At 34.1% G+C, this 22679-nt stretch overlaps 2 protein-coding genes across 3 annotated transcripts in view; both read left to right on the top strand.

The window, feature by feature from the left end:
- LOC110032646 (methionine aminopeptidase 1B, chloroplastic-like) overlaps nucleotides 1-5527 on the top strand; it is a 58799-nt gene extending 53272 nt beyond the window's left edge. Inside the window, exons 9-11 of one of the 2 annotated variants that reach the window (XM_020736340.1) lie at nucleotides 1169-1216; nucleotides 5080-5239; nucleotides 5337-5526. In XM_020736340.1, coding sequence (XP_020591999.1) covers nucleotides 1169-1216; nucleotides 5080-5225 — 194 coding nt within the window. In that variant the 3' untranslated portion in view covers nucleotides 5226-5239; nucleotides 5337-5526. Of the gene's footprint in view, nucleotides 1-1168; nucleotides 1217-5079 lie in introns of both variants that reach the window. The other variant, XM_020736339.1, reaches the window with a different exon arrangement.
- An 11327-nt stretch (nucleotides 5528-16854) lies between these two features.
- LOC110032644 overlaps nucleotides 16855-22679 on the top strand; it is a gene marked incomplete at its 5' end in the record, with an annotated part of 44749 nt that continues 38924 nt past the window's right edge. Inside the window, 7 exons of the mRNA XM_020736337.1 lie at nucleotides 16855-17002; nucleotides 17066-17154; nucleotides 19934-20037; nucleotides 20209-20402; nucleotides 20471-20649; nucleotides 21816-22154; nucleotides 22238-22302. Of these exons, the coding sequence (XP_020591996.1) occupies nucleotides 16855-17002; nucleotides 17066-17154; nucleotides 19934-20037; nucleotides 20209-20402; nucleotides 20471-20649; nucleotides 21816-22154; nucleotides 22238-22302 (1118 nt within the window). The remainder of the gene's footprint in view (nucleotides 17003-17065; nucleotides 17155-19933; nucleotides 20038-20208; nucleotides 20403-20470; nucleotides 20650-21815; nucleotides 22155-22237; nucleotides 22303-22679) is intronic.

Here is a 22679-nt window from a genome sequence, read left to right as displayed (position 1 = left end):
CTGCACGCAAAACCGCAGCAGCTTCGATCCTTTGCCTCACTATCGCCGAGTGAAACTTCAAAAACGAAGGCTCTACTCCGTTGCTTTGCTCACTCCGGAGCCGCTCGCAAGACCGCACTAAGCCTATCTTTCTGTGTCATGGTTCCACGTTGTCTCACCAGCTTCTGTGGTCTTCATATGCAATAGTCTCATTGTTGCCTCTCAACGGGCTCTAGCTAGGACTGCTCCGTGAGGGAAGTAGAGGAAGAAAAAATGAGAGTTTCGGGTCTTTTTATACCAATCTCAATGCAATAGTCCCGTCGTTGCCTTCTCAACGGACTCTAGCTACGACTAATTCGCGAGGATGAAGTGGAAGGAAGGGAAAGATTGGGATTTTCGGGTCTATGTATGCCGATCCTGATGTGGTTGTCACTATCCCGACATTGGCGTCCCATTTAGCTCTAGTCGCGGCCGCTTCGCCAGGACCAAGTCGAAGTAAAAAAACGTTAGGGTTCAGCTTTGATACCAAATAGAAAAATTACTCTGAAAAATCTTTTTGTTCATTTCATTAATGTCTTGGGCTTATATAGTCTTACAATATTTTTACAAATAAATCTCTTGACTTTCTCTGATTACAAACAGGACCATAAATTAGATATAAATTTTAACATGTTCAATTGCTTATCATATTACTAAAGATCACGAAGTTGGTTTCAGTTTCAAGAGAGGGCTAAAGGCACAACATTCATTAACAAAACGACACAAAGTTCTTTTTAGAAATACTAGGCTCTTTTAGAATATTGAGCACTTTGTGAGATTTCTCATCTCTTCAGGGATAGAGAACTCCTTATGAGACTGAGGTCGCCAGCCTCTTTGAACTATTTGTTTTTCAATCTTCAAAGTGATTTGTTTAGTCTCATCCTCAAAATTTTATACGTTTTCTCTGTAATATTGTTCTTTGTTGTATATCTTGACTATCATTTTTGTAAATTGAGTGACTGCTACGCAAAAACCTTTAACTTTCAAGAAGCGCGTTGCATGGCTGCTTGCTTCGTGGTTTTAGGAATTAAAAGATGAACGAGATCTATTCTTCAAGGATGGTTTCATGACCTGATACTTTTCTTTATCATATTCAATTGTTCGTTCATTTAATCCTCAAATATGAGCTAAGTTTCCCCTTTATTTGCAGGTAATGATAAATCAGGTTTTATGGTTGCGGGTCAAACATTTACAATTGGTATGAAATTCATACTTGCTCCTTGTTGTCAATAATTATTGCCTAAATTTATTTACAGTTAGAATTACTACTTTTATTGGTATGCCTATTTGCTATTATTTGTAGCTTGTTTATTTTAAAATAACATCCGTACACGATGCAATTGGCTTATTACTTTTCAATTATGATAGTTTTCTCCATGAAAGGTAATGTTCTTTTTAATTAAGAGTCTATTTGGTTATCTGTAAAAGTAATATAAAGGGAATGTAGTTATTCTAATTACTGTGTGTTCTGATTATTTAGAGTTGTTTGTTTGTCTGAAAAATAAATGTAGGAAAATTCTTGTTTCTGTTTACTTAGGTAATACAGAATAAAATAAAGACAATTTATTTTAAATACTTAAGTGTGTTTGGTTGTCAGTATATTCTGAATATTATTAGTTTTTTCTATTATTGGTTATATATCATACAATTTTTTATTAATTTGCATATTTAATAATTAATTATTCATATTTATTTTTATAATATTTATAATAAAATTAGATTGAATGTATTTAACATTAAATAAGTTACTGTTATTAATAATTTTTATGTAATTTCAAAATTAGAGTGTTATATAAATAAATATAAAAATTTGACTTAAAATATAAGTGAATTAATAATTCATATATTATATTCATCTCAAAATTCAACCACTTACATTGAGTAGAGATTATTATTACCTTTAAGCCATTCATTCTAATCATTAAAATCATAAAAACTAATTACATGCAAAGTTTAAAAAAATTATAACGATTATGCTTATTTTGACAAATAACCATATGAGAAATTATTGTGATTTCAAGATGCAAAGATTTTGAAGAAAGGCTTAAAATTAGATTCTCAAACACATATTTTGCATATACTAGACATCTTGCATATGCTAGGTATTTTAAGATAGAAATTAAATTAAAAAAAAACAATATTTTAAAAAAAATTTTAAGATTCTTATAGATTGAAGAGCTAGATTAACTTCAGAGGCAAAGATCAAGTAAACCTTTCACTATAGAGTATTCTTAAATAGAACTGGATGCTATTTCTTGAAGAGAAAAGTTAAATGAAACCTAATGACTATTACAGTACGTTTTACATATCAACAATTATTGCTTTATTTTGAGGGCTTTAGAAAGAGGCTATTCATAAGTTTTATCCTAACGCAACAAAAAAAATCATAACAAAGAAAACATGCATAACAAATCACATTGCTACATGTTTGCACATTACAAGTAAAAGGCAGTATTTTGAATATTTACGTTGAACAAGGGATTCAAGATCTATTTAGCAGAAAAAATATATTATCAGTGAAATTTCAAGAATTTTACTAGTTGAAAAGAGAATTATGATAAAGAAGAGAACAAATAGAATTCAAATTTTTTTATAAATTATTTAGCAGTAAAGAAAACATGGCTACGATTAAATCTTTTGCTGATTTATTTATAAGAAAACACGGAAGAACTGAGATAAGAAGATAAAAGAGAGAGAAAGTTGAGAATAGTAACCAGGAGCAAATAGTTGTACTTAGGCAAGGCGAAGAGTATACTATTGGCGTCGAGAATTTTGCGGCGGAATGAATCAATGGCCAGTGGGTAGTCACAATTTGCAGGCCAGTGTTGAGAAGAGGATGGGAACCGATGTCTGACTCTATTTGCATGCCACTTTTGTCCTTTTCCCACAACTTCTTAGCTTTAGGCCTGTTATAGAGAATTTCCAAACCCAGAAGACAAGGAGAGAGCTCGAAGCCGAGTATATAGCAATTAAATGAACTAAAATTAGCTTGAGAGGAATTCCAATCTGAGCATAAAGGAAGATAAAAAATAAAAACATAGAGGAAATTATTTTATCAATTTACCATAGTGGATGAGATTACAGTTGAAAGAGGCACAGCGAAGAGCACCCTAAATGGCTGCTACCCTTATAATAGCAGCATTCTCGCTCATCAACATCCCTTTCATTCTCTGTCCCTTTCTCTCTTACCGGGATTCACAATGTTTGGAGGCTGCGAAGGGGTCTTCTAATGAGCTGGAAGGACGGAGGCAGCAAGTGAATGTTGTGAAGGGTGCGACGGTATTTGAGCTCTTTGATTTTTTGCTCTTGCATATTAGGAATTTGTCTGATTTAAGAGGGCTTCGAGTCACAGAGAAAGGCAGAGAAGTTATATTCGGAATACAGCAAAAGAATGCATTGCATTCTACTTTCATTCTGCCAGACAGAAGAGAAAAAGTAAAATTTGAGGAAACGAAATGCAATACTCTTTTTTCCAGTCGACCAAAATAGCACCTAAGTGCATATTCTACGTCATTGTGTGGGAGTAAAACTCAAAGTTGGTCATAAAAAAAGAATTTACCAATTGTATTGTAACATCTCCGGATAATGTAATCTGACTCTAGCCAGTTATTGAGCATGGGAGATGAAAGAGTGGACGGGTTCCTCGTTATCTGAAGGGAGGCGGTGGTGAAGAGAGTTCGTACAAGCCAAATATGTACAATGGGAGGAAATAGAGGGGAAATAAAGGCAGCGTGCTCGGTGACAGTGGGATTCGAAGCAAGTTGTCAATTGCATGAAGGAGGAAGTTGTCACTAGGAAGATTGACGCGAACAGCTCGTGCATGCAATTTGGGCGTCGACCAAGGCTTGCCAGAGGAACGAACGGTGGATGTCCCGAGTAGAATGTGGATAGCAACATCAAGAGTGGTGCATGCTGTTCTCGCATGAGCTATGAGACAGTGACAGGTTTGTGCTGGTTATGAGCAAGTCAAATCTTGTACACATTGCAAATGGAGGAAGTTTGAGTCAATCGTGCTGGTAAAGAGACAAACCAAGCAAGGTTAGAATTTTTTTAAGAGTATATGTTAATTTTATTTATTTAAAGGATGAAATTAATATGTTCACCTAAGATTATTTTGTTCAATAAATTTGAACAAAAAAAATCTTGATTTAATTTTACTCTGAAATAATATAAAAGCTTTAAATTAACCAATGAATTTATGTTATTGAAAGTTAACAAAAAATTTGAATAATTTTAGCCTGAGCAGTAACTTAAATATTAATAGCAACCTATATATTTAATAAAATAGATATTAATTTAAATAAATTTTATTAGAGAAATAATTTAAAATCAAATTAGTATTAAATGGTTAATATTATTAGAAAATTTATCATAATTAATGAATGAAATTAAAAGACTATGAATTAAAATATATTGATCTATTATGCTATCTATAAATATAAAATAAGAAATTAAGGATTTAATTAGAATCCAAATTTTTAAATAAAAATAGAAATTATCTGCATACGACTTGGTTATCCGACTAAAATAAAAATGGAAATATAAATTATTAGTGAGGGAAAATATCGAATGAAATAAAATAGTTACAACTTTAACTTGGATGTAATAACAAAAATAAATTAATCATGATTTATATTAAATAAAAAAGCCATGAAAATGTAATGCATAAATCATGTATTTTTAATAAAAATTGTCAGATTAATAATTTAATTAAATCAATATAATAAAAAAATAATAATAACGTTTAATTTATCATAATTAAATAATGTATTAAAAATTTCTTAGCATAATAGTATATGTTTATTGAATGCGTAAAAATACACGAGATAGGGTCTAAGACGGATAAAATCTAGAGTCACAAAATATATAAATGAGTAGTTTTATTTTTAAATTATGATAATAATGTTGATTTTTCTCTAAACCAATTGCATGTAATGGTTATATAGATTGTACTTTTTACTCGTGTATTTATCATAACTTATGACATGTTGCCCATCGTTGTTTGTATGCCCCACGATACTAAATGTTGTATTTCATCATAACTTGCAATTATATTTTCAGAGCCAATTCTTACCATGGGAACCATTGAGGGCGTGACATGGGATGATGGCTGGACTACCGTCACGACAGACGGCCTTCCTGCCGTGCAGTTCGAGCATACGATATTGATTACAAAAACAGGCGCCGAAGTTTTGACCAAGTGCTGAAATCTGGAATATTGGTATAGTTTCAATCTGAAGCTGATCTTTATAATGTTCTTTTAAATTACATTCAATAGGAACTCTGTTATCTGATTGCTGCATGTACACTGTCAAAAGTTGTTGGAGACATTTTTCAACTTATATCATGATATGATGGGTTCCCCTGGGTTTTATACATTCAAATTAAGGGAAATTCTTCAGAGATAAAGAGAGAATTATAAATTCTGTAATCTCAATAATGTCTTTTCTTTTTAGAAAGTATTTTTGCTATGTAAAGTAGATATTAGATTATGTATCAATCAAATTGTAAAGCTGGACAATCACAGTTTCTCCTGTATTTTTATTTTGCAAGTAGTTTCCTGATATGCTGTATGGTTTTAGGATTTAGTTATCATCTAATTTGCATTTCATATGATTGTAATTCATTATTTTTGTTCAATACGAAGTTTATTTATTGTTTAATGAGTTATTTGTTCAAGGCTTAATATTACTTTCATGATGGTTTGTATATTATATATATATATATATATATATATGTATTAGTCCAGGGTGTTTTGCAAATATCATCTTCAATTTTTTGTTATTTCATCTCTCTACTTCTACGCCTTTTATTTTTGCCATTTTGAGCCTGATCAAGGGCACCCTGAGGTCACACTTGTAAGACATAATTATTATATCTTTGATTATATTTTCCTGACTAATGTAGTTGATAAGTAGATGAACGGTCTGTGACCAAGTCATTTTAACTCTAGAGGAAGCAGGAAGCGGTTGACCCATTCTAACTTGAAAGGATCTTATCATCAATCTTAAATTGTGTCATTCAAGGGGACTTAAATTTAGGATGAATTTTTGTCTAAGTTGATAAGATTAAATCAATTTTGAACAAGGTCCATTTATGCTCTATCAAATTTCTTTTATGATTCACCGGTCATAGAATTGGGTTGTTGAGAAGCTTATAGCTTTTAGTGAAGGCTTTAATTTAGGGTCCGTTTGAGGCAGCTTGTGCGTTTTAGGATAAGTTGTTTATCTTGAAACGCGGCCCGCTAGCCCCGCGACCTGTGTTTAGTGTAAAAACCCAAATGCAATTTAGGATAAACTGGTGAAACGTGCAAACCAAACGGTACGGCGGCGTTTTGAAAACGCTGCCCCAAACGGACCATTAATTGGCATAATTTTGTTGTAGACCGCCCACATAGAGTGCATTAATTATAATCATACTTCAAATGTGTCATTTTGATAATAAAATTGTTTAATTAGATGACAAGGGACACGTTATTGTTGGCATGAGACTGAGATTTTTAATAATGAATATAAAGATAAGTTTGATATAAAATTAACTCTGTGATATTAGCATCTTAATTTTGTCATCTTCATCAAACTTTTGTGGAGGATAAATTGATTATCACTTAAGCTTTGGACGGTAGATTTTGCTTGGACATTTTTTTATCTTGTAACTTTTTAGATCCTTAAAGTTTATATATTTTCTTAAGATTTAAGCCTAAAGAATTTGCTTAAACATTAATAGCCATTTTAAAAATAAAGGTTCTCTCTAGTTGAAATTTTCTTTCAACAAGCTCATTATTGAGGTATTGAATGATTTATTTGATTATGTTTAACTTTGTTGAGTCTATTTGCCCGAATAATAAACGGATCAAATTCTCTTACTCAGACTCAACAATATTCGAGTCAACCCGAACCCATATTTTTTTTGGTAAAGTTTGGGTTGTGTTAGTGTGTCGGGTTAATTTTTTGCACCCCTACTTGTGACTCATTTTATGTAATCGAATATTATTTATATATAAAAGGGGGAATAGTCAAAAGTCCTCTTACTTGAAAAGTTCGTCCTATTTATTGGACATAGAATGCAATGAAGAAAAATTACATTTCAAACCCTACTTTAAGGAGAGTTGTACAAGTTATTCTAGGAATTATACCCTTATAGAATCACGACCTTGTTGTCCTATAGCTCGGTCGATTAGGGTTGAAGAGGCGAACTGATAAGTGTTGTTGGTCGACCTGTTATATGGGGACCATCGGTTGGTTGATCCTTCAGAAAAGGGTGGCTGACTGGACTACTGAAGATAGTAATCGAAAAGGATCATATTAGTCGGTCATATGCATTTGGTCAGTCATGAATCCTCAATTCTTGCTTGGGGAATTCTTGTTGGCCGAGTAAACTTAAGCTATTATGCAGAGAATGATTTGGGTGTGTATCATTGAGTTGTTTCAAAAGGTTTATGGCTGGCGTCAGCTGATTGGTTCTACTAGGCCATGGGTCACTTTCCAGTGGGTTCAACTTTGTCATGTCATTATTTCTTGGGTTGTTGGATTGCCTCGAGATTTAAGTTGACACGTGTTTTTTTACAATTTTATATCATCGATTTGCTTACTTCTTAGAAGTTATGTTGTGAAAAGAATAAGAGAATTTAATCAAAAAAATAAGCAGTATTTGTGATTAATTAACAATGTAACAATTGAATTCCCTTGAATTTTGTGCCTACAATTCCTACAAATAAGGGGTGTGTTTATTGCATCTTCCTCTGATCTTATTCACTCAGTAGATCTGAATTTTGATCGCCAACTGTAGTTGCTCGCTTATGCCACCCTCAATTCGTCATTTGCTTAGCGTCGTGATTGCTATTGTTAAAGAGTCGCCAGCTTGTTTTTTGTTATGTTGCCCTTCTCCGAATAATTCTCCATCTGAAATCATGTAGGTGAACTAAGATGTGAGAAATTAGAAGACTAGGGCAGGCAATAATGAAAACAAACAAAAAAAGTATATGGGAAGCCTTCATAAAGTGAATTTTTGCATTGATAGCCCCAAAGCATATATTTGAAGTGAGATCGATTTGAAATGCTTTAAAGGCATAACTACAAAAAACACCTTATGAAACCTAACTACTAGATAATTTAAGTATATATACCTCCTTATAGAGTTCACATTATAGAGTTCACATTTTCCTTCTTATAGAGTTCACATCTTCCTATATGGGCAAGTCCCTATAGTTAATTACATCTTAAGTAGTCGATGCTACTAAAGAAAACTCTCAATTGAAGTTATAATTTGTTCTCAAAAAGTTCGAGTGTTGTTGTCAAGGAAAAGAACTTCAAAGTTCTATCCTAAGAATAGTGGAGTCCTAAAGATTCCAAACTCTCTTATGGTTTTGTTGTTTTCAATGGTTTACTTGAGGTTCATCATTTGCTCTGGGTTTTGAATGTCTGTCCTTGCAAAACAAAGTTAGCACGCCATAATAACATGCAAAATAAATCTATGGTGACATTCGCCTTTTGTCTTCAACAGCGCTGCAAAATAAATTTAGCATAAAATATGTTTGATTTGATTGGTTGGTTATTATTTTTATTTTAGGGAACGCGATTAAAATGCACATGGCTTTCTATCATCTTAGGGTTGTCAAGTTCCCTGATCTACTTAGTCTTAGAGGTGGTCAAACCTACTCTGAAGGGAAAATTCATGTAAAAAACCATGGGTTGCGTCGTCAAACAGATTTTCATAGACCCAGGTAAAGGGGTTCAAGTTGCGTTCGGTGGTCTTTGTTCATTAGGTTTCATTTAAGTTTTAATATCTTTTTCATATTTTAGGGGTTGAAAATTTTAGGTTTTTAAAAACTTTTTAGCCGATTGTTTTTTATGTTTTATTTTTTTTTGTTTGGGATGACTCGGTCAAGATCCCATTCTGTCTTCCCGCGGTCATTGGGGTTTGTGGTTTGATTAGTTAGAAGTGATTGAAATATAGTTTGTTAGCAGCCATGAGTTGTCTCGTCCAACATACCTTCTCAAACCAGGTTGCAATTCAAGGTTTCAATTTTAAGTTTTAATGTCTTTTAGGGTTAATTATATCATTTCATTTAGGTTGGTTTGATACCTTAGCCCAAATAATCTCCGACTGAGGCTAAGTGTTTTTTTTTCTCGCATGAGAAGTTAAACCCTCCTTAACCCCTAGTCACCTAGGTTTATGTTGATTTTAGATTAGTCCAAGTTTGGTTGAACTTATCTAAGATGAGTCTTCGGGTAATTCGAGTTACCCTAAGTTTGGTTGGTTTTCCCTCAAATTATCTTCAAACTTGTTTAAATCAGCCAGAGTTTATTAGGATTTACCCAGGTTGATTTTGTTCAATTGAGATCAAACTAAACTTACTTGGTTTAGCATGGCTTGAGATAAACTAAGCTAAACTAAGTTGGGTTAACTTAAGAGCAAACTAGGTTGAGCTAGGCTGATCCTAGTTAAAATATCTAGGTTTTAAGTTAAACTAGACTTAGGTAAAGTCTAAGTTAATTTAAACTTGAGTTTGCCTTTTCAAGTCTAAGTCGGATTATACATAAATTAATCCTTAATTAAACTAAGGTCCAAACTTAAGTTAAGCTTGAAGTTGAGTCTCAAATCGGGTCGATCGAAGTTAAGTCTAATTGACATGAAAAAAAAGTTAACTTGGGATAGCCCGAGTTAGGTTTGGTTAGCCCAATTATACGATTGAATTGGGCTAATTGAGTTAGGTCAGGTTGACCTGATGATTCAATTGAATTGGGCTAACCCAAGTTTGGTGGGTTGACCCAGTGATTTAGTTAACTAGGCTAACCCGAGTTAAGTCGGGTTGACCCGGTGGTTCAATTGAATTGGGTTAACACGAGTTAGGTCGAGTGGACCTAGTGGTTCAGTTAAATTGGGTTAAGCTCAATTATGTCGGTTCGACTAGGTGGTTCAGTTGATTTGGGTTAACCTGAGTTTGGTCAGGTTGACCCGGAGGTTTACTTGAATTGGGTTAACTTGAGTTAGGTCTGTTCGACCTAGTGATTTAGTTGAATTAGGTGAAACTGAGTTAGGTCGGGTTGACCCGGTGGTTCAATTGAATTAGTTTAACCCGAGTTAGGTCGGGTTGACCTAATGGTGCAATTGAATTGGGTTAACCCGAGTTAGGTCGGGTTGACCCGATTGTTTAGTTAAATTAGGTCTAAATTAGGTTAAGCCCAATTTAACTCAAGTTTGACTAAGTCCAGGTTAAGTTGGACTTAGGATGGTTCATTTTTAGATCCAATGTAGGTTAAACCTAAAAATGACTCAAGGTGAATTTTAGATCTAAGTTGAGTTAGACTTACAAGTGATTTGTGTTGTGTTTTAGGCCTTAGCTAATTTAGACCTAAATTGAGCTAAGCCTTAATGGGGTTAGGCTCAGGATAGATCTAGATCAGGCTAGACCTCGGGGAAGTTCAAGTTGAAATTAGGTCTAAGTTAAGTTAGATAAAAAAAATTGTAGTGTTTAGGTCAAATGTAGGTTAGACCTAAAAAGTTGGGACTAGGTCTAAGTTAGGGTTAGACCCAGGGTTAGGCCTGATGTGAGCTAGACCTAAGAGATTTAGGTTTTAGGTTAGGTCTAATGTGGATTAGACATAAGGTTTAGGGTTTAGGTTAGGTCAAATGTGGGTTAGACGTAAGGAGTTTAAAGTTTAGTTCTAGTGTAGGTTAGACCTAAGAAATTTAAGGTTTATGTCTAATGCAGGCTAGACCTAAAGAATTGAAGTTGTTTTGGGTTTTAAGTCTAATGTAGGTTAGACCTAAAGATTTTTAGTGTCTAGGACTAGGTTTAATGTGGGTTAGACGTAAAGAGTTTAGGGTTTAGGTTTAATGTAGGTTAGACCTAAAGGGTTGGACTAGGTTTAATGTAGGTTAGGCCTAGGGAGTAGGTCTAGGTCTAATGTAGGTTAGGCATAAAAGGATGGGCTAAGTTTAAGTTAGGTTAGACTTAGGGTTTAGGTTTTGTTCTAATGTAGGTTAGGCCTAGGGATTAGGTTTAGGTCTATTGTAGGTTATACCTAAAGGGATGGGCTAAGTCTAAGTTGGGTTAGCTTAGGGTTTAGGTTTAGGTCTAATTTAGGATAGATATAGGGATTAAGTTCATGTCTAACGTAGGTTAGACCTAAAGAGATGGACTAAGTCTAAGTTAGGTTAGATTTAGGATTTAGGTTTAGGCCTAATGTTAGTTAGACTTAGGGATTAGGTTTAGGTATAAGGTAGGTTAGACCTAGGGATGGACTAACTTAGGTTTGGTATGAACTAGACCCAAGTGTAAACCCAAGTTGAATATGAGCCATGTCAAGTCTGATTGTGGCTTAGGCTTGATCCTAATTGGATTGGATCCAATTATGAGCTTACTTGACTTAGTTTGATATCAAGTTGAATTTAAATCAAGTTCATGGGTTAAAGTAGGTTAACCTTGGGCTACTAAGGGTAACTTCATTGGTAAAGAGGGCAACTATTAAGATCAATACCTTAGGGTGGGTTTAATGACTTAAACCACATTTGGTAACAATTTGGGCTAAAGTGTGAATTTCCAATTTTACAATTTTACCCATTACTCCCTAAATTTTATTTTAGTGTTTTCAAGGGTGGAAATTATCATTTTAGGGTACATGTTTTAGTCAATTTCCATTTTTATTTTTAAATTTCTAATTTTTGTTTCAATTTTTGTAATTATTTTCAAAATAATTTCCATTTTGATAGAAAATTTGTCATTTTCAAGTTAGAGACTCCCACTGACCATGAAAAAATTAGGGGATGTTCCTCAAATCAGAGGAAAGTTTCCATCAAAATTTCAGATTTTTCCTCCTTATAATTAACTTTTAATAATTAAACACTCTCTAGAATATTTGATTAATTAAAAATTAATTATAACTTAATTATTCTTAATTTTATTTTCATTATTTTCTTCTTTGTTCACTGAGTTCAACGATGTTTTTATTTTACTTTAATCTTTGTTCACTGAGTTCAACGATGTTTTTATTTTACTTTAATGATTTTTCTATACTAAGTTATGAATTTTTAAAGTTCTTTGGGATTTTCTGGATTTCATTAATTTGAAAATCCCGAATTATCTACTTAAACATGTCGGTGTTGACTCGAATCTCGAAGTTGTCAAATGGTCGCGCGACACTACGTGATTGGGTGCACTTTCCATGTGGTTGCCACGCTTTTCTATGATCTGGTGTTCTCCTGTCCATGGTATGTTGATTCGATTTAATCCGCACCGTTCATTTCTAATACACGGAAATGGATGACAACAGTTCATCGTCTCCAATGAACTAAGAACCGAGAACTGTCCACGATCAAACCCTAAGATCTCTCTCATTTCTCAACCAAATCACTAGGAGTTTATCCATATAGCTTCATCTAAGTTAGACGAAGCTATCTATACGAGTCAATGAGCATGTATTGTTCATTTCTTTCTCAAAAGGCCAAACTTGAGGCTAATTTTAGGGATTTTGACCCATACATTGTCCCAAGAGTTGCGGCCTTGATTGTGCTTGACAGAGAGCTTCGCCTTGATGTCACAAACCTCCTTCTTGTTTCAATTTGAGTTGAAATCGGTCCTAGCTATGAGCTAGACCAAATGGTGGCTTGTCCTCTGTCATCAACGAAGATCTGGTGCCTCTGATTGGACCAAACCGAATATGGGAGTATTTGGGGACCATCTCATAAGGAAAAAGTAAAAACACCTAAGGGACAAGGGAAGAAGAGAAGCCTGAAGGATAATAAAGGAAACTAATAGCATGTAAAGCGAAATGAAGCAACCCCTTCTCCTATTTGTAAGGCAGACACGTAAAACAAAGCATCACATAATGATAAGTGGCACACTGAACATCATTTCAAAATTTAATAAAATGTTGTTGTACTACAAATAACATTATTACATGCTTCGAATGTAGTATTTAATAAACGGGTCTTCGAAGACCTCGGAGGGGGTCTTCGAAGACCTCGGAGGGGACATGCCCCCTCAACTTCTGGAGAACCGACTCTTTGCCTAACATAATATGATCCACCCAGTCAGCTTCCCAGTTGAACCTCACTAGATCTGACAACTCACGAAGCACCTTCAGCTCACACTGCACCTCAGTCAACCCACCTTGATGAGTGACTAGCTCCGTCCATAGAGCTGCTACTTTAGCATCCAGGTGAACAGATAGCACTTGCAGAGGATCTGAAGCAAAATCCCCGATAACTCCCTCGAGAGGGCCGATCAATGCCACTAACGATCCGGTCTTGCCTGCTGGTTCGTTATTCCAGGGGGCGGTGTTCCTTCCGCTGGTCTCACTAGTTGGAGATCTATCATGGGCGAGGGGTCAAGCAGTTGATGAACAATCAGGGTTGACAACAACAGATGCCCAACATCTATGACTTGCGAACTGACTACGGCAGCAGGAGTAGATTCTGTGGCATCTTTCGACGTCCCGCCATCCTGGCGATCCCTTAACCTACCCAATTCATCTATGAATCTTTCCAGGGAAGAGAGAGAGTTTTAAAGGTCTTCTCTTCCTCTTGTGTCGAGGCACCCCTGCTTTCCTGTAGCAACGACCGAGGATGGATCGTGACAACCGCTCCTTCTAGCTCCTTTCCGCTTGCCTCAGCCCGAAGGATTGGTTGGTCCTAGAAGTTCAAGCCCATACTAGTCTCCCAAACCTCTTGATGAGGCCTCATTAGCGACTAACTTTCAACGTCATCAAATGAGTCGACTACGTCGACCAAATTAAGCTCGACCTTTGCTTGTTTTTCCTTCGTCTTCCTCTTTGCGGAGGAAGAGATTTGAAACCCCGCCTTTCGCCAGTCTCTGAGGATCCACGGTGATCCGGTTCGAATAGTTAGCCATAATGCTCTTGAGCTGTAAAAATAGAAACTGATGACAAATGATACAATGCTCAGTTCATGCCTATTGGAGACTAGTATGGAGCAAATGCTCAATCAATCCATGAATTTAATGCTAACAATTGTTTAATAATTTTCTCAGTTTTTATTGTAGCTGTCGTTGTTAAGGAGTAAGAAAACTCGGGGAATTAATTTGTATACACCAGAAAATACCAGCATGAATCTCAAAGCTACTAGATAGTTCAAATAACAGTTGAACAATCAAAGCATCCGATTAATCAACGACTGATTGCACGATTAGGATCAGCTGATACACTATGACAAAGGGTTCGACTAGCGAGTCATAACTGTAGCCTCGACCGCTTGAAGTGCGTATAGGAGCAACCGACCGCAATTGGCTCACTGACCCGCGACGAGCAATATCTCCATAAAACTAAGAGCCTCGATTGACCGATACACACTTCAGAAGGCATAGTCTCCCCTCGTCTAATCGCCTAATTCAACTAAACTCAAACAAGTCGGCCCAGGCAATTACTGCGATGTTAACAATTCAAATTGTAATACAGATGTGATATAAATTATGTATATTTAATTAGAGCAACAAATCATATTAAGAACGATTTCCATAACTATTTTCTCCTTCCTGTCACTGTATAAAATATACTAATATAAATAAGAGTCAATAATACGATTAAAGGGAACAAACTCGCTCTCCCATCTAAATTCTCTCTACAACAAATCTTGAACCGCCATACTCTCTTCTCTTCTTCAGTGGACTCTAATTCTCGAGGTGTGTTCACAAAATATATATATATATATATATATATATATATACTTATTTTTAACATAATATATTCATTTAAAATAATTTAATAATCTTAAAATCAACTTAGCACACACTTTTCAATTAAAAGACGCGCAAACTTATCATTTAATCTCCAGTACTCTACAGTCTGAAGATTAAACAAGTAGCTTATCATTTTTAAGTATTTATATTTCTAACGCCTAAATTTTGGTATTTACACTATTAACATACTGGCTCTATAAATCAAATATTTTACTTATAAAATGATGATGATGACATTCTTAATATGATCTTAAATGTTTAGTATCATGAATATAAATATGAAATCTTATATGTTAATATGTAAATACATAAAAATTGTGTGATATGGATGTAAATGCTCATTTTCGTCGCTAACACACGATTAAAAAGTCAACTGGATCCCATTTCTTTGACTTCTCAAACCATTTGTGTGCGTCAGCGACCCAATATTTCTTCGAACTACTTCAAGACTATTTTTCATTGACGTCAGCATTATTATTTTATTTTATTTTTTTATTTATTTTTGAACATTTCATAAACAGCTAAAGAAGATAGCAGGTCCACTTATGACCTATGATTTTAGATTTAATGAATTAATTAAATGACTTAAGTCAGCTTTTAATTAATCCTTGCTCTTTTTTTCACTCTATCTCTGGAGTACGCAGGGTTGCGTACGTCTGATAGATTACATGGAGGGTATTGGAGGTTATATTCACGTTATACCCTCTGTAATATCTTTGTAACCTACCTGTAACTAGGAAGCTCCGCACTTCTATTTTCATATATTCCTAAGTTACATGTAGGTTACATGGAGATTACATGGGGTATAACGCGAAGTAAAACCCTCAATATCCTCCCTGTAACCTAACTGACATGCGCAGCGCTGCGTGCGTCTTATGTACGCAAATATTTCTCCTATCTCTGCCCTAAAAGAAAGAGAAGGGTGGAATTGAAAAGTCTTCAAAATGAGAAATTATGCATCTCCTAAATTTATTTTTTTTTTGCTGAAATTTTGTAAAATAAATAAATAGTTAGGAAGATTTACATAGCCACCACTCAATTTCTATGTATTTATATATTTAATACCTAAATTTTATTTTAATTTATACATACATACAACTTTACCTATGTATTAGTAGCTTTATTTTACATTTTTTTTAAGTTAAAATTGTTATATTTTTTATTTGATATAAAAGATTTGTGTGGTACAAATGTAAAAAATAAAACTTACAAACTACATATGCAAAGACAAAGGAATTGGGTGATATGTATAAAATTAATTCTTTAAAAAATAAAAATATTTAACTTACTAAATTTGTTTGGTCCATCCCCCTAATAAAAAGGATACATTATATTACCTGAGCAAAGCATGAATCTCAATATAAATTTTGAGTTAAGAACTCTTGTAATTAAATTTAACATGAAAAATAAATTTTCTTAACCTGCAATAAAAAATATAAGGCAAATAAAAAATCATATTTTACAAGACATTTAAATATTTTTTAGAATTTTAAACTCCTCTATTGCTCGAGAAAATTTGCGTACGTAAGACGTACGCAGTGCTGCGTTTGTTAGGTAGGTTATAGGGAGTGTATTGAGGGTTATACCCGCGTTATACCCCCTATAACCTCTCTGTAACCTACATGTACCCTACCTATAAACGTAAAATTTACTAAAAAGTATAAGTAGATTTCAAATATATTACAAAGAGACTAAAGAGTATATAATGCAGATATAACTCTAAATACCCTCAATATAACCTAGCTGTGCCTAGGCCCAAATTTTTCTCCAATTGCTGTCGCCATACATTTACTCCAAAAAATCATATTTTACAAGACATTTAAATATTTTTCAGAATTTTAAACTCCTCTATTGCTGGAGAAAATTTGCGTACGTAAGACGTACGCAGCGCTGCGTTTGTTAGGTAGGTTATAGGGAGTGTATTGGGGGTTATACCCGTGTTATACCCCCTATAACCTCTCTGTAACCTACCTGTACCCTATCTATAAGTTTAAAACTTACTAAAAAGTATAAGTAGATTTCAAATAGATTACAGGGAGACTAAAGAGAATATAATGCAGATTTAACTCTAAGTACATTTACTCGTGTTTGAATATTCTATGGGATTTTTAAATTAGTAATTTAATTTTTACTCCTCCCCCGCCGTCGACGCGGCAGGGATCGTCGGCGGCGCTTCCTTTCCTGCACGCTCTTTCGTGTCTAGGGCAAAGACCGCCCTGCACTCCGCCGCGGCCCGAGCTGAGAAAGTCCTCACCGAGATCAAGGCGGACTTGAAGAATGATCGTGGTAGAATTTAATGCTCGGAGAATCTTGCTTCTGGAGTAGCTTCTGATGTTGGTTTTGCTGCAGATGTCGATTTGCACGGAAAGAAGGATTTCAAGAAAATGGAGGGCCGGGTATCCGCTGGAGACGATGGAATTAGCAAGCCAAGGCATGAGGTGAACTTAATTTTATTTTCTTTTGGAGCTTTAACTTTATGTGTATGCCATGCTTGCAATTGAAAAAAAATCAGTTGGAACTTTTCTTGAATCTAGACCAACGCACCATCACTTTCTTGTCTTTATTTTTGTTTTGGTTATCTTTATTCCTTTTTTTTTCTTAGATTTATTTTTAGTGCGCATGCTTGTTTGTTGAACTGAATTGTAAAAATGTTTATCAGGAAGCTCAATAACTGTGCTGTAAATTGGAAATAGATTCGTTTTTGGAATTTTTTGGATTATGAGTTCAGATGCTTTTATGGGAATTCAACTTGAATGTGATGGTTGGAGCTTTAACTTTATGTGTATGCCATGCTTGCAATTGAAAAAAAATCAGTTGGAACTTTTCTTGAATCTAGACCAACGCACCATCACTTTCTTGTCTTTATTTTTGTTTTGGTTATCTTTATTCCTTTTTTTTTCTTAGATTTATTTTTAGTGCGCATGCTTGTTTGTTGAACTGAATTGTAAAAATGTTTATCAGTAAAAATTTGAAGGATTTTTAGCTTTTTTATTTGTCTTTAACTTACTCTGCTAGATTTTAGGAACATTTAGCATGCTCTTTTTAAAGTTCAGTTTGTGAAGTTGCTACATGTGAACTGATGGACAACCTTAAAAGGCATGGATAACAAGCATTTGATTATTTCTGATCGGCATTTTCATCATAGTATATGCTATAATCTGCATTCTATATTGACGTTGTAATGAATATGTTGCTTTTTCCAGCTTTTGCTTATGTGGAAATTTGTTTTTTTCGTTATATGTTACTGCAAACCAAGGTTTTGGCCTTGTTTTGAGCTCTATTGTTAACACATACATTGAACTCATTACAGGTTCTTGTGGCAGAAATCTCAACTTGACCTTGTTCATGCAAAATCTTGATGCATTTTACAATTTTAGAAGTTGTTAGCCAGATTTTGTGAATTAGAGTTCTTAATTTTTGGGAACATATAATTGGATATTATGGTGAACCTTTTAGTATGATGGAAAACTACAGAATTACTAATTGAATATGACAAGAATTGGGATTTAAATGAAGCTCCACATTACCCTGCATGATAAGCAGAGATGACGTGCTCCTAAAAGTCTCCCAAATTAGGGTGTATGGTCACCTTTCAAAGGTGGCTGAATTATAGTGAAGAATGATTAAGATTAGACAGAGACTGATGTAAGTTTTTTTTTTTTGTGTGTGTGTGTGTGAGAGAGAGATATTTGCTATTATCTTAAGTGAAAAGCTGGAGAGTAAATTATTCACTTTAAGATTCTCCCATTACACGGATTTTTTCTTAATGTTTGCCCTTTTTAAAGAAAAACAAAGTTTATATATATGTGTCTATTGAGGCATGGGGTGTGTGATCACCTCTCAAAGGACAAACCTAAAGTTTTTATGATAAGGATGCCTAGGAGCTTGTTTACCGAGAAAAAAATTAAATATTAAGTGTGTAACCTGGGTTTGGGAATAGCTGCTGTAGAATATTAGATTCTAATACCGGGAGGAAATATGAAAGTTTTCTATAACTCGCTAGAGTTAAAGAAGGAGCTTTTCCATTTTTGACCTGATTTTCAATTCCTGGACCCTCAGACTCGACAAGATTAAATATTTTGCCTTGATAAAACTTATGGTTCCTTTGCTTTGCAGATGGACCTCACCTTGACTGCTGATGAATAAAGTTCTAGATCTATAAACATAGATCATGTAGATGCTTACAGTTTCTACTTTAAATCCCAGAGAAACTCTATTCATGATTCATTGGACTAGGCACTTTCTCTTATTTGTTTTAGTATGGCGTTGTTTGAGCTATTTAAGAAAAAAAGGATATCTAATAAGCTTGAAACTTGATGTTAAATATCTCTTCTTTTAGCTGCAGTCCTTTTACTTGTTTAGTAAGTGGTTTAAATTCAAGCAAATAAATGTTTTAGAGTTCTCAAACAAATGTCTCATCACCTTCTTGACTAATTGTTTGATCTCTTCAAAGGGAGCTGCTTGGGTCTTGTTGGAGCGGTAGATGAAGGTAGTTTTGGTGCTGAAGGATAGAAAAATTATTGGTTTCTTCTAATGTTATATGCAATAAGTGCTTTTACTGGCTCAAAATTGATAAATTGCCAGGGCATATTACATGCCTTTATTTTACATCAATAATTTTCCGTGGCATGAAACACTTTGCATCTTCCAATATTAGTAAATCTTTATGCTGCCTTGTTCTTCTTCCACTGGCCATGTAGAAAGATGCATCTCATGATACCTGTGACTTTGAATTTAAAAAGACATGCAGATAGAATTGAGAGTCTGGTACTTCTTTCTAGATGAACTCCATCATTATATTTTAATGTATGCTAATTTAAGTTAGTTTTGTTTTGCAGATTCAAGTATTTTAATTTATTTTTAAGCAATCAATGACACTATGTCATTATAATATCATTACTATATTATACCCGGTGAATTTGAGTTAATAAGGTTTTGATAAATGAAAAGGTTTGATTTTTAATGTTTTTAGGTGAATTTGAGTTAATAAGGTTTTGATAAATGAAAAATTTTTAATTTTTAATATTTTTAACATTTTATTTGAACTATGACAACATTTAAAACCACTAATAGCCTTTTTCTTTTTATTCTTCCTTTTTTTGACAAAATCCTGCAGCCTTAATTGGGTTCTTTGCATTTATACATCAGTGCATTCCATTCAGTGAAGAGAAATTTGCTAGTAGCCTCTTTTTCGTGTAATGATTTTCGTACTTGCAGATTTCTGAAGCATGCTCTGCTGCAAGCCAATATGTAAATAGTTTCTCTAACAAGTTAACAATTCCTCCAGCTTCTGTTCTAAGGCGGCTCGCTGAAGCTTATGAGTAAGATATTTCTGTAAATACAATTTCTTAATAAGATATTTGTTCAATTTTGTCCATATTTCCAGTCAATTTATGATTAAGAAGAAATACCCCATATGCACTAGATGACCGTTCATTATGGCATGTGCTTCAGAATAACGATTTCTTAGAACCTCTGCTCCTTTGCAACAGGGCTGGGAAAAATTTTCTATGCTCAAGAAATCTTTTGAATTTAGTTGAGGATCCATTGCTAACCAAGGAAAAATCCGGCTTGAGCTTTTCTGCTGTTAAGTCCTTGGTTCTTCGTGAAAAGGATGACAATTCATTTTCTGATTTTTCTGATGATGATGAGCTTCACTCCAAGATACAGTTTTTATTTGATTTAGGTAGTCTTTCTTGTTTGTTCCTTTGATGGTTCTTCACATTATTTATAATTCCTGCAAGATATTCACAGAGAAACCGTATGCCCATACGAATTGTGGTTCTGGTTTAACTTCCCTTCCCGTCACATTTATGCATAAGGACATTAGAGGCGCACCACCTGAGAGCTTTGCAGTCAAACTTGCTGAAGTTATTGGAGGCTTCAAATCCCTTCAGAAAATGGCACTTTTTTGGGGTTGGGTTATCGCTGAAGTAAGTTTTTTTTTTATTCATTGGAGAGGATATTAATTTCATTTTCTAATTGCAGATTTTTTTTCTGATCTAGTTTCATGGTGCTATTGGATTTATTATATAGGAGAATGTGGATATATAGTTGGATAAGTTAATGTTAGGTGATTAAAATGAGGAAGTGCCTCAACATTTTTCTGTTATAAGAGAATATTATCATAATATAAATTTTATAAAACTTTGATTAGATCAGCTATACCTAATGGAACTGAGTGTCGGCAATAATGAAGTTGCTAATAACAAAATTTGTGGCTAAAATTAGAATGTCAATATGGATGTTTTATAAAATTAAGAATTGTAGATTGATAAGAGAATATATGAAGATCCTATCACATTACTAATTGAAAATGAGGTACTGATGATGAAAAAAGGTATTATAGACATGTACAATAGAAGGTACAAGTCAACTCTTATAGGCTTATCTCCTATAAAATGGATAAAAAATATAAAAAATATTAGTGAAAATATATTTAATACCTTAATTAAGATTTAACAAGCGTGAATATAAATTACGGATTAAGATTAGCCAATTAGGCTAATAATGACACCAATGCTATTATCAGGAGGTTGAGTTTACAGATAATTTCTTAACGTTCTGACATGGGTTTTCTTACAGGAGTTAAAGAAGCTGAGGTTTTTCATAAACTTGAAAGGGCATATTAATTAAACAAGCTTTCCAACTTTAGATGCAATGTGTTCCCGGCAAAGGAGATAAAAATATAATCTTACTTAAAGACTAGAAAATCTTAAACAATTGAACTTCATTTGTATTTGTTGAAAGCATTTTTTACTTCCGAGCAACAGTTGCTTCTGGCAATTTCTGAAGGTCGCAGGGTTCTTTTTAATTTCTACTTCAGCAGATCTAAGTTTATTTTGGTACTTACCTAAAGAGAGACAAAATACTCTCTAAAAATCTTTCACTGAGAAATTAAGTGTAACTTATAGGTCATACACCTTGTATGATCAATCTCGTCTTATCTTTCATCCAATTTCACTAAGTTGTGCTAGTTCACATTTTTTTGATAGTGACTTTCAATATCTATGGTTAATAAAGTAGAATTTGGTTTGACATTTAAAATGAAAAACATTTCTAATCTTCTAACTGGAGTACTTTACATTTTTGTCTGCAGCTTAGGAGACGATGGTCTGAAGGATTACCAGTTCCACGAATGTCACTGGATGCAAATCCTGATTTAGACTCTTGTCGGCTGCATCAGCAATTGCAGCTGGTTAATTGTTGTATTTCTAGGAAGCTAAAGCGAAATGCTGCTATTGAGTCGTTGGATTCTGTAATAAGGGAAGCTAGTCTAGCCAAAAATGATTTGATTTACTCCCCTGAGAAGTTAAATAGCATGAGATATGCTAGACTCATCACTGGAGAGTATATTCTTAGACTTGGGGTTGATCATCTTTCTGAAAATTTAACAATGTTGGAAACTGGCGAACCCATATGTCATCCAGTTACACAGGTACCGCTTTTACAAAACATTGTCTCAAAGTGCCTGTGTTCTTATATTTTTTTCCCTAATTTTACATTCTCACTAATATGCAGGAGGGTCCCATCTTAACAGAAGAGTTTATTAAAGAAACTGAGGAACTAGTGCTGCGTACTGGCAGGTTATTTCATTCGCTTCCGCTGGTTCAATATTTTTTCAAAGTACATCAAGCTCTTAGATTTTTGTTTGGCTTAGCATCACACGCTTTCACTATAAATATTAGTTATGTATGTGGATTCATTTAAAATGAATTTTATCATGCTTGTGATGGTTTTTACTACAAGCTTCATTTACATATCAATCTGGTCATTTGGTGTGTTAAAATTTGTTATGACTCTATCAAGATTTGGGTGGGTGGTGGAGTTAACAACTAGTAAAACCCTCATTGATGGTGAAAAAAAACTAATCCGTAGATCAGTGTAAACACACGGGAAGATACATTTAATGGGGGTAACTTTGAGATTTCTAGGGTGATAGGCAGAAACACTTTCATAGTTA

This window comes from Phalaenopsis equestris, unplaced genomic scaffold (genome assembly GCF_001263595.1).
Source record: "Phalaenopsis equestris unplaced genomic scaffold, ASM126359v1 Scaffold000994, whole genome shotgun sequence".
In the NCBI taxonomy this organism is placed as follows: Eukaryota; Viridiplantae; Streptophyta; class Magnoliopsida; order Asparagales; family Orchidaceae; genus Phalaenopsis; species Phalaenopsis equestris.
The sequence above is the reverse complement of the archived record's forward strand: the minus strand, read 5'-3'. Positions and strand labels throughout refer to the sequence as shown.